This window comes from Crocodylus porosus, unplaced genomic scaffold (assembly GCF_001723895.1).
Source record: "Crocodylus porosus isolate Cpor-Errol unplaced genomic scaffold, CroPor_comp1, whole genome shotgun sequence".
Taxonomy (NCBI): Eukaryota; Metazoa; Chordata; order Crocodylia; family Crocodylidae; genus Crocodylus; species Crocodylus porosus.
Window position 1 is genome coordinate 44,737,814 of NW_017728918.1, and position 15,022 is coordinate 44,752,835.

General features: G+C 43.3%; 1 protein-coding gene across 1 annotated transcript in view; it reads left to right on the plus strand.

The window, feature by feature from the left end:
- The first annotated feature begins 4,254 nt into the window (after window positions 1-4,254).
- Window positions 4,255-15,022, plus strand: part of GFRAL (GDNF family receptor alpha like) — a 59,274-nt gene continuing 48,506 nt past the window's right edge. Inside the window, exon 1 of the mRNA XM_019537548.1 lies at window positions 4,255-4,601. Within this exon, the coding sequence (XP_019393093.1) occupies window positions 4,382-4,601 (220 nt within the window). The 5' untranslated portion in view covers window positions 4,255-4,381. The remainder of the gene's footprint in view (window positions 4,602-15,022) is intronic.

Sequence of the window (15,022 nt, forward strand, 5' to 3'; positions counted from 1 at the left end):
GGCGGTGCTGAAAGCGGCGGGGCGCGAGCGCTGTCCAGCCCTGGCGGTGCTGGAGGACCTCAGCCGCCGGCGCCCTCCGCCTGCCGCCCGCCCCGCGTGCGTAGCCGCCTGGAGCTCGCCATGGGCGCGCTGCTCCTCCTCGGTAAGATCACTAGGGTGGATGCAGCCGCTGCCTCTCCCCGTGGCAGGGGCTGCTCTGGCTGACCTCCGGAGGCCCCCGCGAGTCTGCTCTAGGCGTTTCTGATGCTCCCGGCTGGGACGGAGCTGTGAGTTTCCCCGTTGTCTGCTTCTCGCTGCTCCCCCTCTCTCCGCTGTGCGGGTATCTGCATTCAACCTCTCTCGCCGTCGCACCTGCTCTAAGGGACGTTGCTAGCAGCCTTCCCTGCTTCTGCTTGCCTGCACCAGTCTGCACAGGCAGGGCGAATTAATGCATAAGCAAACTAGGAAACAAGTCTAGGGTCCTAGTGAAGAAGGGGCCCGGGTCTGCTTTTTTTTACATATTATAATTACTGAGTGAAGAAATAGAATATCAAAATGTCATCTTCAGCTAGGAGCCCACAAGTTTGTGCGCCAGGGCCCGGCCCACTAAAGGGTTGAACCAGTCCTGATCACAGGGCCTCTGTGTGGAGCTTTGTAAGGACAAGCTTTGGTGGTTGGGGAGGGGACTCACTCCCAGTCCGTTGTCACAGCTTGTGGTTCCCGGTGGCTGCTTTTGCCTAGATACAAACCACAGCAACTTGGCCCAGCAAGGACTTGGATGGAACAGAGAGATGGTTTCCCAACCCCATGCCCTCCCTCTTCAGGTTTGCATGAGACTTTGCCATGGAAAGAGGCAGGTAAAAAACACTTCTTGAGGAAGCTCTCTCATCGATGCTAAGTGAGGTGAATTTTCTACACACCCCTATTACTTCGTTGCATCATGGGGCAGAGGAACTTCCTGTCCCTGGAGCTTCTTCCAGTTTTGCTCCCTTTGTATTGATGCTGGGTCTAAACAGTGTCATTTTAGGGCTGTCCTTGACCAGTTGTAGCCTCCAGGGAAACTTCTTCCACTGAGGTCCTGGGGGAATGCTCAAATCTGTTAACAGAGATGGGGAAAGGATGTGTTTCACTCTCTCAGACTTGCCTTGATAAGGAATACAGGACATCAGAAAGACCTGTAAATGGGATGCTTGTCTAAATAAACAGTGCCCTGTTTGCAGAGTGGCACAAGCAAGTGCTGGTTATTGACATTTCCCATAGCTTTCAAATGAAAAAAAAAATGGAAAGAAAATGAACAAAGCAGGTTTACTGGAAGCAACTAGAAGGCAGTAAGAGGAGATTCAATTCCAATATTGCATTCTGTTTCTCTTCTGTTTTATCCTTGGACTTTCACTATGTTCTGCACACCTTGTTTCCCCAAACCACTAACATCTTCCTACTCTAAAACTCTGATTCTTCTGTTACAGCATTCCACAGGTTAGTTCTTAGGCAGTCATTCTCAGCACTGTTAGATGTGCAAACATGATTGACAAGATAAACCCGGAGATATCAAACAGGAATCCATGGTATTAAAAACATTCTGACCTGTCTTTTGGAGGAATTGCTCTATTATTCTTCTGTAGTCATGAAACGAGTGAAAACTAAGAGCTGTTTGGGTTTTTTTTCCTATGGGCTGCCTCTAGTCTAGCAATGAGTATCTCAAATGTAAAAACATTGAGAACCACTGTGTTAGGCTTAGGAACTTCAAAGTTTCCTTCAACATTTTATGCCCTTTATGCTTTTCAGACCCTTCCTTTGAATAGAGTCACACTGCTGTGTTTATGTAAAACTGAGCAAGCAGTATGAAGCAGATCTCTTTAAAATCTACCTTTCCTTTTTGGCTCCCTGTCTTGTCATTCTTGTAGCTGGACCAAGACTTAATGTCTGGCTTTGTCAGCAATTTCCTCTGCAACCTTAGGTGAATAATTTAATTTTTCCATGCCTCCAGTCTCCATCTGGAAAATTAGATTCAAATATTTTCCTTTTTGCCACCTTTTGTCTTGTCTTTTGAGATTGTTATTCAGGGCAGATATGTAAGTATGTCCAACACCTAAAAAAGCCCATATTTTGTTTGTATTCTCTAGGAGTTCCTGTTGATCTAACAGCATTAATAGTTTTTGTTATAATGTGACTTAAGCTACATTGTCTTGATTTCACCAGAGACGTGCTGACAGGCAGAACATTCCAAACATTCTAACAGAATAAGTAATTTTGTAGAGAATTAGGTGGGTCTAATTTTACAGAGGTAACCATAAGTATTCTCCATTAACTGTTCCATGGCCATATAAATTATATCATCTTGCGTTTGGTTTAAATAGCAACCCTTGTTAAGTAAATCCAATCTGCTTCTGGGTTTAGCATTAATAAATAGCTCAGAAACAGCTCTAATTAAAAAAAAAAACACAGAGAATCTGACCTGATCATTAGTTGGCCTTCCCTTCCCCTCCTTCCCCCATACTTAGCCATGGTACTTCATGTTCATAGAAAGGAGATTAAAAGTACTGTGCCCAAATTTGTAGAACCTTTATGTTGTAGATCCCAACCTGGGGTTTAAATTCCTCACTGCACAAAATTATCCCTTGGGGAAAGTGGTACCTTTCTCCATGCCACAGCAGTGAGGTTGGATTCTTTCTGACTGAGAAGAAGACTGAAGAGGCTATGTAGAGGGGAACTATCTGTCTTAGCTATCTTGAATCTCGTAGTTGGAAAGAATGTATAAAGACAGATAAGTATTCTTCTCTTCAGTGCTAGATCTACTAGCTTGAGTTTAGCATGTGTGGTCTTTAAAGGCATGACATATTAAATGAAAGGCAGAAGAGAAGGCAGGGCACATTATAAGCTAATACACTCAGGGCACATCTACACATGTGTCTTTTAGGTGGGCTTAGCCTAAAATCACCTTTTCTAAGAAGCATTAAAGATATGTGTCTACATGTGCACACCATTAATGCTCCTTAAAAATGGTGATTTAAGGCTATGTTAAGGTGTAAATAGTGAAGTCTTATTAATACATGTGTAGATGTGCTAATGCACATTAATACAGTGTGCATCAATGGATACATACCACATTAATACACATTAGCATTTCTTCATGTGTGCTAATGCAACTTAGCTATTTGTGCCTAAATTTAATGCACTTTAAAGCACATTAGCAAGTCCATATAGAGAAGTTCACCTAAATTGCCTTAATGTGCCCTAAGTAAAGATGCATTACATGTAGGCATGTATAAATAAATGGGTAGATGTGCCCTCAGAGAGGTATATTAAATGTTATTTCATCCATCACCTTTTGAACATTAATTCTATTACATTTATCCACACATCTCCAAAAAGTATTCCTTGAGTAATACCTTTTCATCACAATAAAGCAGAGTAGATGAAATGTCTAAATAGTAGTTGATTTTTTTAAAATATTGTCTTACAGAACCATGTCAACTGTGTGCAACTGAGCTTAGTGCACAAGGCCTGTACAAGACCCTAGACAGAATGTAATCTTCTCAAAACTGGTTTGGAGGGCTTCACTTATCCTTCTAATTCCACATGGGATGACTTAAATGTCACCTAGAATGAGCAGTAATACCTAGTTCTGTGAGGTGCTGAGAATCCTCCACTACAAATGAAAACACGCTAGGAAGTGTTGAGCAACTTGCTAGATCAGGTTCTATATTACTATGCAAAGCATCATTTTTTATCAAATTAAAATGAAACAATCTCATATTAAAGATAACTTTGGCACAAGAATATGGATTAAAATGCTAAACTCAACCTTGTATCTCCTGCTGTAACAAGGCCAATCTAATTTTCTGCTGATAAGATAAACCACAGGACACATTTAAGGAAACTTCAGTCTTTCACATGATTTGCATATGATTTATGATTTAATTGGTCTTAACATTCAAAGCATTTAGTGATCCTGATAAAGAATTTGAGAAAAAATTCCCTCCAACACTTCAAAGAAAATATAGTTTTTGATGCAATATATTTACCTGACACTATTTATAAGTTCTACTAGACATTATGCCTGGTAGTTTTGTGGGCGTCTTGTCCCTGAAGTTTTTAGAACCAGTTAGACAAACACTTAGCTGGGATTATCTATTCATGGATGATATTTCCTTGAACAAGGAGTTGGACTAAACAACCTCCTGAGGTCCCTTACAGCCCCTTCAGTCCTTCCAACTTTTTATAATTTCTATGATTCTATGATATTCCAGTGGTCATAGGTGATTTAATGTTGCTAAAATCTTATAGCATTTTGCCTTTTGAAACGGCAAGGAAAGTTAAACTCAATGTTTCATCTAACTTTTTATTTTGTTGATTAATGACGTTCTAACTAGCTCATCCTTCATTAAATCTGCCTTAAGTTATGTTGTTACATTTTCTAGCATGGATAGGTGGAAGCAATTATCTATGTAAGGCATTAAATAATCACTACTTCTCTATTTTTACAGTATTAGCAGTATCTTTTTCAAGCTCATTTACTTCTCAGACCACTGACTGCCTTCAGGTGAGAGAGCAATGTATAAACGCTGCTAATGGATGTGAAAGTGTCTGGAATATAATTGAAGATGTCTGCAACATTTCAGGTAATTTTTACAAAATACACTGCAGTATTTGATTGATGTATATATGATAACGGTTTCTGTCCATATATGATTAGCTTCTAATACCTAGCTCAGATGTTGCATCACAATGAGACAGGAGTGACAGTATTCAATTCAATGGGGTTCCACAGGTGTAAAACTTAGACGTGAGAGCAGAATAAAAAATGATTGCATAATTAGGGTCGAGCCCCGAGTTCTGAGATCCTTACTCAGGGCAGACATCATGCAAAAACATTTTTAATGAGGTTTGTGCAGGTAGAGCTTGGGTCAGAATATGAGCCCCAGTTACCCAGCTGGGAGTTTTGCCTGAACAAGAGCTAAATAATGATTTCAACATTTAGCCCTATATGTTCTAAACTAAGAAAAGTCATCCAGTTAAAAATACCTTCTACAAATTGATATTGTAATAGACCTAGGCAACATCATAGTTTCCTGGAATACTTTGAGAATTAATATTAGAATTTGAAAAGAACAAATTATAGTGTACCTGACAGAACTTTGTAGAACTGACAAAGTTCCTCAGTTAACTAGCACTAACATGTCAGAGTAATTCATTTCCAGGGAATGATAATACAACATATTGCAGGCATTGAACATGACTAATCTCCCTCTGGTTATTCAACAGTTAAGAGATTTTTCACCTGCATGAGAGAAAAGAATCATTTTCTCTGCTGCTGTTTATCACCTTAATGAACAAGATTATTTTTATTAAACAGTTTAGGGATGATAACAATGTTGTTCCATATCTGTATGTTAATATATATATATTACCCATTTTATAGCTGCTCAAAATGTTTGAGAGCTGTACTGCTCTTTGTTCTATATACACTTTTACCTAATAAAATGTGACCTATTTTACCAGGGAGTTTAGACCTAGTAAATATCTAAATACTATTATGAATGCACCAACAAATACAACAGGCCTGAAATACAGCCTCATTCCTTTTATTAAACAAGCCTGACTTTATTTAGATCAAGAAATTGTTCCCTCCTGTTGGTAATACAGAAACATTCTTCCTTCTCATTCAGATCTCTCCTGAAGACTAATTTCTACCATTAGAACTTTAAGGGGCAGATTCTATTCCATCTATTAGGTGCCTAAGAGTGATTCTATTCTACCAAGTTTGAGCCCCTGATAATCCATTTTCTATGTTTGTAATATATTTTCATCTTGGTCTGAAAACCTCATAAAAAAGCAGTGAGCAAGAGGAAAATCTGTGACCTTTTGGTATTAATAGTTTTTCCAGGAATTGAAAAGGATCACATTTAAGTACATAGGTCCATTTAGACACCAAATAGGTAGAATAGAATCTGGCACTAAGGCGACAGTCAAAAAGCTGACAGCTGAATCAATTCCATCTTTTCAGGTTAGTCTAAGCTGCGTAGATTGAACTGATAAACAAGTGAATGTTTACTTTTGACTCTGGAAATACAGCCACATGGCGACAATAGCTTAGGCCACAAACTGGGGAGGAGGGGGTGCTAAAGCATACCTCCCTGCTTGGCTAAAGCAGGCAGCTTGGGCCAAGACTAGTATGCCCACCCTGCAATGGAGGGTTTGCGACAGGAAGTACAAAGCATCCTGGGATGCTGGGGGACTGTGAGTTAACTTGAATCTGTGGGTGGTCTGAGGCAGAAATTCAATAAATCAATTTAACCTAAATCATTTCAGTCTAGTACTATATCCATCCAGGTCTGTCTTAAAAAACAGTTTCAGCCATTTTGAAAGCAGTTTATGTGCACTGAACTTCTGAGCTAGGGACAGACGTTCAAAAAGCCTGATCCTGAATTGATTCAATCTTTGCAGGTTAGTCTAACCTGCCTAGGTTGAACTGGTTTGTGACTGCACAGACATCTTCTTTGGACTGAGAAAATTCAGGCACATGCCTGTAGTGGCTCAGGCTAGAAGCTGGGGGGCCCTAGAGCAACCTTCCCTTCCCTTCCAAAGTGCTGAGCTGATGTGGGGTATAACCAGGCCCCAGCAGGACCTCCAGCTAGGGACAGGCATAAACCCCCACCCTGGCCTGTGCAGCCCCAGGCTTTTCTCTGCTTCCTGCTGAAAGGATGGGAGACCCCAACTCCTGGCTAGCACTCTGAGGCAAAGTGGCTCTGTGCAGTGCATGCATCTGTTGATGATAATGAGCTTTTTGATCTCTCACTCCCTGCTTCTTCATACTGTCTGCAAATCTGACAGGCGAGGGAGCCAGGAGGGGCCTGATAAAAACTGTGTTATCAGCCCATCAACAAAACAAAAGTCTCTCTCTTTAGTTCAAGCTCCTTTTAAACAGCTTTTTCCAAGGAGGAATGGAGAGATGTTACCAGATGACCTGTTGATTAGCTCCAAAAAGCCCTAAGTGGGCACTGTTCTGTCTGCCTGTCCCAGTGAAATTGGAGACATGCACACACAGACACCTCTCACCGTTAGCTAGCACACCACATACCTGGGGTCCATGGGGCTGTGGTCTGAGCTGTGGGGGATGGGAGGGAGAGAGTGAGGGAGAAAGGAGGTATCCCTGCTCAAGCAGCAAGGGTGGTGTGGGGCAGAGGGAAACAAGGCAGACCCTGCTGTGCCTGCAGTCTCTGACAGAGCTCTGGTTAGGGAGCACAGGGTCAAGGCCTGCTCCTCTGTTCTCTGCTCCAGAGAACAGAGCCCTGCCCAGGGTTACAAAGCATCTGGGATGCTAGGGGACTCTGGTTTAACTCAAACCTGGAAAAGGTCTGGAACACATTGCATAAACTGGTTTGACCCAAATCAGTTCAATCGGATACTACATTCAACCAGGTTTATCTTAAACCAGTTACAGCCATTTTGAAACTGGTTTATGTGCACTGAACTTGTGTTCTTTTACAGGTTTTAACCAGTTTATAATCACTTAAACCAGTTTATGTGTAATGTCTGTCCCTATCCCTGTTGTGTAACAGATTTAAACCAGTTTCCAATCACTGATACCGGTTTATGTGTAACTTCTGTCCCTAGCCCATGTGTAAGGTGAACATGGAGGAACATAGAAAAACAGAGATTAAATAGTGCTCTGGTTAATTGGAACAGATTCATTAGTGTGAATTTGAAAACACTGATATTATTAAAAAAGCAAAAATCTAGACCCCTGGAGGATTTTTCTATGCTGGTGGGAGCTGGCGTGTCTCTGCTGCCGCTTGCACATGCCAAACCCAGAAACATGATGGTAAAACCACTCTGGGGACATTCCCACTATCACTCTTGAGAGAAGCTATAAGGGGATGCTTCTGACTCAGCTTTGCCTCCACATGTGGCATGTTCACACAGAGCAGGTGATCACAATGTTCTTGGAGTATACCCTAATGGACACATCTGGGCCATAACATAGACATGTCTAAATGGACATTGCGTCATTTGTACCACTTTATCCCTTAAAACCAAACTATTATTCAAAGAGAAGAATGATTTTCCCCACTACTCCTCCATTTCAGGGCTGGGGGTGGGAATCATTTGGGAAGAGTATTACAATCACCTGTCTCCAGTCCCCTTGTGGATACCTTCCTAAAGGTACTCCAGGGTTTGCTTAGGCCTTTCCAAGGGCTCAGAGTACCTTGGCACTCTAGTATAACCTCTACAGTTGTACTGCATTGTGAGGCTGTGCTTCTTCTAACTTCTCTTCCCTCCAATAACACAAGGAAATTAGAAATCAAAATGCAGTCTAATCATCTTATTGTAATAGGTTGGAGGAGGTTTGAACATTTCATTTCAATAACTTTTTGTTTTGACAATGTCAAAATGTTTCAATATTACACCTTATTTTGTTTTCTCTTTTTTTGATTAGCTGAAAAATTAGGAAATGTCTGCCCCCCTCCTACCACTCCCCTACCAGATTTTTCTGTATTGGCAACAAAGCAAAAAAGGTATTAGACTTTCAGATCTGCATCAAATGTTAAAAAAATATCTTTGTGAATTAGATTCAGAAGTCTACTTTGTCCTTCATCCTTAGTTGGGACCCGTATTGACAATGGTAGTTTTGCTTGTGAAAAAAGAAGCGATTGTGACCTAAAAAGGGATTCATTTCTTTGTTTTCCATCAGATGTGGATATACTGTAGGACGACCTGTAAATTTTACTTTAATAAAAACCTGTATTATTACTGGCTTCCAAGCACAATATAAGAAAGCATTTTGATAAGCATTCTAGTAATATGTAGTTTAGCTATAATATATTATTTGCAGTCAATCAGTAATAAAAGGAACAATAATTGAAAACCAGCAATAAAAGTATTTTCTGCCTATTCTTCACATAGCTGAATCAACACTGTGGTATTGATAGCTGTGATACTGAATCACATAGTTAAAACACACTCTGATAAGAGAACCATATACTGCTGAGTGCATGTTCTAACTTTTATACAAACCCCTTTTATCCCTTTTGTGCTGCACAACCTACTAAATTGTTAGAGTAAATCTCTGGCCTTTGTGACTTCATCATTATTATGGTGCAAGATCTACTTAAAACAACATTACAGAAATTCCTCCATGGCTATGTATAACCTAGGAAGTTTTATCAAGTAGCATTTATAACAAAGTACAGCAACTAACTTTGTACTTTCTTTAGAACTCATGCAGTTGTGTTCCTTTCTTCATGAAGCCCATCATCACAGTAGGGGTTATATCAACAAATCATGTGCTGCCTGGAAGTAGGGATCTCATTATGCAATCTATCATCCTGTAATTGTGGACCTTTCTTCCAATGAATTATGGGACACCAACATTCCTCCTAAGGAACTGTGAGATGTTGGAGTCTAGTTCCTGTATTTCCTTCTGTTCTGTCTGATAATTTTCTTATTTTAATCCTCTTTCTAAAAAAAAAGTTACCACCACTCCCCTAGTCTGTCCCAAAGATTAACACTTTCAGCATTAGTTTTTCAATCATTTTAACCTGTTAGTAGAAATATCAATATTGGACAGAAATATTTCATAGATTTCATAGTTGTTAGGAGCTGGAAGAGACCTTACATATCACTGGGTTCAGCCCCCCTTCACTTCGGCAGGAAAGGCTACTGGGGTCAGATGACCCCAGAAAGATGGACATCAAGACACTTTTTCAAGATCAACAGGGACTGTACCACCCCTGGGGGGAGCCTGTTCCAAACCCTCACCACTCAACTTGTAAAGATGTTTTTCCTTATGTCTAGTCTGAAGCAATCTTCAATCAGTTTGTACCCATTATTTCTTGTCCTCCCCTGTGGGGCCTTGGTGAATAGTTAGTCCCCCAGACCCTGATGTACTCTCCTGATATACTTATAGGTTGCCATCAAGTCCCCTCTGAGTCTTCTTTTCTCCAGCCTGAACAGTCCAAAGTCTTTTCAGCCTCCTCTTGTATGATCTGGTCTCTAGGCCTCTAGAAAGATCTCTTGGATGTCTTGGAAGTGGGATGGCTGATCATTCTGCAGCTGGGGAACTTCAGCAGTTACCACAGTGGTGGCTGGTGCAGTGAAAACAAGAAAATTGGGGAGTAGATAATGTACATACTGTATGCAAATTACTAGGTCCCATGAGCATTCATTGCCTAACAATATATAATTAAATACAGCTTCTGGACCTGTGAAATTAGCAAGAAGTGGTGGGATCAGATCATGATGTATATCTGCAACAATCAGATAGAGAAGGAAAATATTCCTTGAGTTGTGTGAGGAGCTGGCCGCAGCTGGCCAATGTGGAAATACTAAAATAAGAGTTGCTTTGATACTGGAGTAAAGAAGGGTGGGGCTAGTCATGCTTTAGAAACTCACATTTCCAGATTGCTATTGATCAGTAGGCAATGCAATTTGGCATTGGAAATCTATAGTGGTGGTTATTATCATCCAAGAATCCACAGCCACTACATATAGCTTATGATTTTGGACAACATACAGAAAATGAGAAAGGGATCTGGTTCAATGGGCTTCATGAGTTGTGTTAATGTGATAGATAGGACACACCACAATTCTGTCCACTTCCTCCACACACACACACACACACACACACACACACACACACACACACACACACACACACACACACACAGAGAGACCCATAGCCTCTGAGTACATAAAGAGAAAGAAGTTCTGTTTCCCCATGATGATGCAAACGTTGGTGGCTTACTGGGATGTTCTATTGACATTAACATAGAAAAAAAACCTGAAGCAGCACGTGCTTGGGCAGCGTGTGCTGCTAAAAAGTGGAGCCGGGCCGCTTGGAACTGTACTGCAGTGGCTGGCCAGGCTCTGCTCAGCAGGATCACCATGGCTGCAGTTCTTGGAGGCCCCCATGACCACAGGTTAGGCTGCTGACACCAACAGAGTGCTGGCCCAGTCTCCTCTGCACCACCTGGGGCAACTTGCTGCACTCCCAAGTGCGTATGGCACAGGCGTTCCCCGGGGACGAGAAGTGATGGCACAAGGTGCACTGCCAATATTTGTTTCCTGGGAACTGAACATCCACACATGTCTGGATGCACCCATTGAGAGCAAATTTGTTCCTGCCATATGGCAGCCAGTGAGAGCTCTGGGCCCCGCCAGGTGCTAGCCCCAGGCTGGCAGAGGGCACCAGGGTTAGATCTGGACTCTCAGAGGTGAGGAGGCAGTTGTTTCCCAGCCCTGAGCTCCAGGTCTGGGAGAAAGTCCCACTCCCAGAGCTCTTTCCCAGACCCCTGCCCCACTGGCTGATTAGGGCAGGAGGGCTGGGAAAGTGTTCCCTCCCCCACAGCTCTTTTCCAGCCCCCTGCCCCAATCAGCTGGCCAGGACAGGGGGCTAGGAAATACTCCTCTCTCCTGCAACTTTTTCCAAGTCCCCTGCCACCCAGGGCAAGGGGCTATGAAACAGTCCCTTACCACACAACTCCCCTTCCCTGCTGCTAGCCACCCCACTGGTGGGACAGTTTCCAACCACCCCAGCTGAGTGAGAAATTCCCACTCGGCTGAGGGCTCACTGTCAGCTGCCCCACCAGCTGACTAGAGCAGGGGGCTGGGAAAGATCCCCCTCCCCCACAGCTGTTTCCTAGCTTCCTGTTCCAATTGGCTGATTAGCGGAAGAGGCTAGGAAACATCTGAAGAAGAAGAGATTCTTTCCCATCCTGCTGCCCCAGTTCCCTGGTGGGACAGCTGGCAGGAAGCCTACAGGCTGGGCGGGGAGACAGCCCTAGCCAAGGGCTCTCTGCTATCTGCCCCATTGGCAAGACAGCTCCCTGCTGCCCTTGACTGAGCGGAAAAGGAAATGCTCCCCAGTCCTAATGCTGCTCATCTCCCTGCTCTTATAGGAAGCTGGGAGTTCTTCAGTTCCAGGGCAGTTGGGAGCAGAGAGGGACTGGGTCCCCACGCTGATCAGCTCCTGGCTTCTGGGTAGAGGCAGGAGCTGAGCAGCATCAGGACCTGGCCCCCTGCTGGTGTGGCTGACCAGGAGCAAATTTGCTCCCAGTCAGCATCTACATGAGCCCTACTGTGCAGTGTCTACTTTGCAGTTAATTTAGTACCTGCATTTACAGGTACTGGCTAACTGCACAGTAGTTTATGTGCACGGTTATACTGTGATGCTTTATTGTGTAGTAGTGTGCAGTCTGTCTACTGTGAGTAAAGTGTCTTGTGTAGACGCGCACAGAGTTACACATTTTATTGTTATTGCTGATTGTGTTTTGCATAATATGAATGACGCAAAGGAGGAAATATTACCATCAGTATAAAACGGTTCTGGCTCTTTTTGAACAACCTGACAGACTGGCAATCACAAGAGTCACTGAAGTGTTATATACATGTGGGAGGCTGTGAGACGGAACATTTATGACATCAGTCATTATTGACTCCAAGTTGAACATGGGCCGACAATGCGAGGTCATGGTTGGCAGGGCTAACCGCACCTTGTCGTGCATCCACAGGTGCATCTCAAGTAGAGCCAGGGAGGTGATCCTCCCCCTCTACGTGATGCTGGTCAGGCCACAGCTGGAGTACTGTGTCCAGTTCTGTGCGCCCCATTTCAGGAGGGATGTGGACAACGTTGAAAGGTTCCAGAGGAGGGCCACCCACATGATCCGGGGACTACAGAGCAGACCCTACATTGAAAGACTGCGGGACGTAAACCTGTTCAGCCTTCACAAGAGAAGGCTTAGGGGGGACCTGGTGACTGTCTATAAACTCACTAGGGGGGACCAGAAGGGTTTAGGGGAGACACTGTTTCCTCTAGCACTGCCTAACATGACAAGGAACAATGGACACAAGTTATTAGAGAGTAGATTTAGATTAGACATCTGCAAGAACTACTTCACAGTTAGGGCAGCTAGGAGCTGGAACCAACTTCCTAGGGAAGTAGTGCTGGCTCCTACTCTGGGGATCTTTAAGAAGAGGCTTGATGCCTACCTGGCTGGACTCATTTGAGTCCAGTCTTTTTCTCCCGCCCAGGCGGGGGGTCGGGCTTGAATATCTACAAGGTCCCTTCCGACCCTACTTCTACGATTCTATGATTCTATGATTCTATCTGATTTTTAGCTATGATTACAAATCCTTGGTGTTAAATAAGCCACCTGCTTCAAAAGACCCTTCCTGCATCCTCTGCCCAGATACATTCTGTCCCCAATTTCAAAAAGGGGTAGAGTGTTCCCTAAATGGGCTTGCTGGGTATGACTCAAACTCATTGAAAATTAGGTGTGGAAGGGACCTGAGGAGGTCATGTAGTCCAACACCCTGCTCAAACCAGAACCTTTCCTATCTATATCATCCCAGGTGAGTCTAAAAGAGTTTTTTTGCTTCCTGCAGGTTTTGTATGTCTAAAATCCTTCTCTGCACTGGTGTACACTTCTGTAGCTTATTCCTATCCTGTCATGTGATGTGCACTTTGACTCATAGATTTCTTGTTGAGTCCAGGGGTCACCCCACTCTGGGGAACACATAAGTAACCTTTTCCTGCTGGCCCACTTGTCCCTAGGATTGCCTGGATTCCAGCAGCACTCACATCCTAGTCTGGGGAAGGCACACAGAGCATTTCCATGGGCTAGGGTTCATTCCTGCAGGAAAATGTCTCCTGCACAAAAGGTCTTCCTTGTTAAAATGAGGAAGATCTTTATCCTAGAATTAGCCTGTTTCCTGTGGGAGAAACTTCATGGATGCTCCCAGTTTCTAGCAGGAGAGTAGCATTTCTTCTACTATCACAAGGAGAAATGCGAAGTGGAAAAATGTCCAGCACACCTACTGCCTAGGAAATGACCTGTTCAGCAGCACAGAAGCAGAGAGGGATCTTGGAGTGCTAGTGGACTCCAAGATGAACATGAGTTGTCAGTGTGATGAAGTCGTCAGCAAAGCTAATGGCACTTTATCGTGCATCAGCAGATGCATGACAAACAGAACCAAAGAGGTGATACTTCCCCTCTATTGGGCACTGGTCAGACTGCAGTTGGAATGCTGCATCCAGGTTTGGGCATCACACTTTAAGAGGGATGTGAATAACCTGGAGAGGGTCCAGAGAAGGGCCACTCATATGGTTAAGGGCTTGCAGGCCAAGCCCTACAAAGAGAGACCAGGGTACCTCTTCAGCCTCCACAAGAGAAGGTTGAGAGGCAACCTTGTGGCTGCCTATAAATTCATCATGGGGGTGCAGAAGGGAATTGGTGAGGCTCTACTCACCAAGGCACCCCTAGGAGTTACAAGAAATAATGGCCATAAGCTAAGAGAGAGCAGATTTAGACCAGACATTAGGAAGAACTTCTTCACAGTTAGAGTGGCCAAAATCTGGAATGGACTCCCAAGGGAGTCCATTCTCCCCTACCCCAGGGGTCTTCAAAAGGAGGTTAGATAGGCATCTGGCTGGGGTCATCTGAACCCAACTCTTTCCTGCCTATGCAGCGGTCAAACTCAATGATCTATTGAGGTCCCTTCCAACCCTAACATCTATGAATCTATGAAATATAACACTTGTCCATACCCAGACTTGGACTAATATGAAGAGAGGCTTTTCAAAAGCATATGTTGCAGGCATAGGAGCACCCTAGAATTATTACTGCAGAACTATTTGCTGGTATAGGTAAGCCAGTAACTTGTATACGCATTGTAGCAATGGAACAGTTCTGATCCAAAATTTAAGTCATTCAGGGCATGTCTACACATACCCCTTTTAAGTGGAATTAGCCTAAAATAGCCATTTATAAGGCACATTAAGGATGCATGTCCACATGTGTGCACCCTTAATGCACCCAACTAAATTTGGTACAGGTATAAAGCAGGTATCAAATTTAGGCATGATTAGCCAAGTCCCATTAGCCAACATGTAGGTGCTTAATGTGCATTAATGTGGTGTTCATCAATCAACATCACCTCATTAAAGTGCATTAGTGCATCTGCATGTGGGCTAATGCGGCTTAGCTAATTTCACCTAAAAGTTAAAGTGCCTTAAGGTGCATTAGCACATCAACATGTAGAT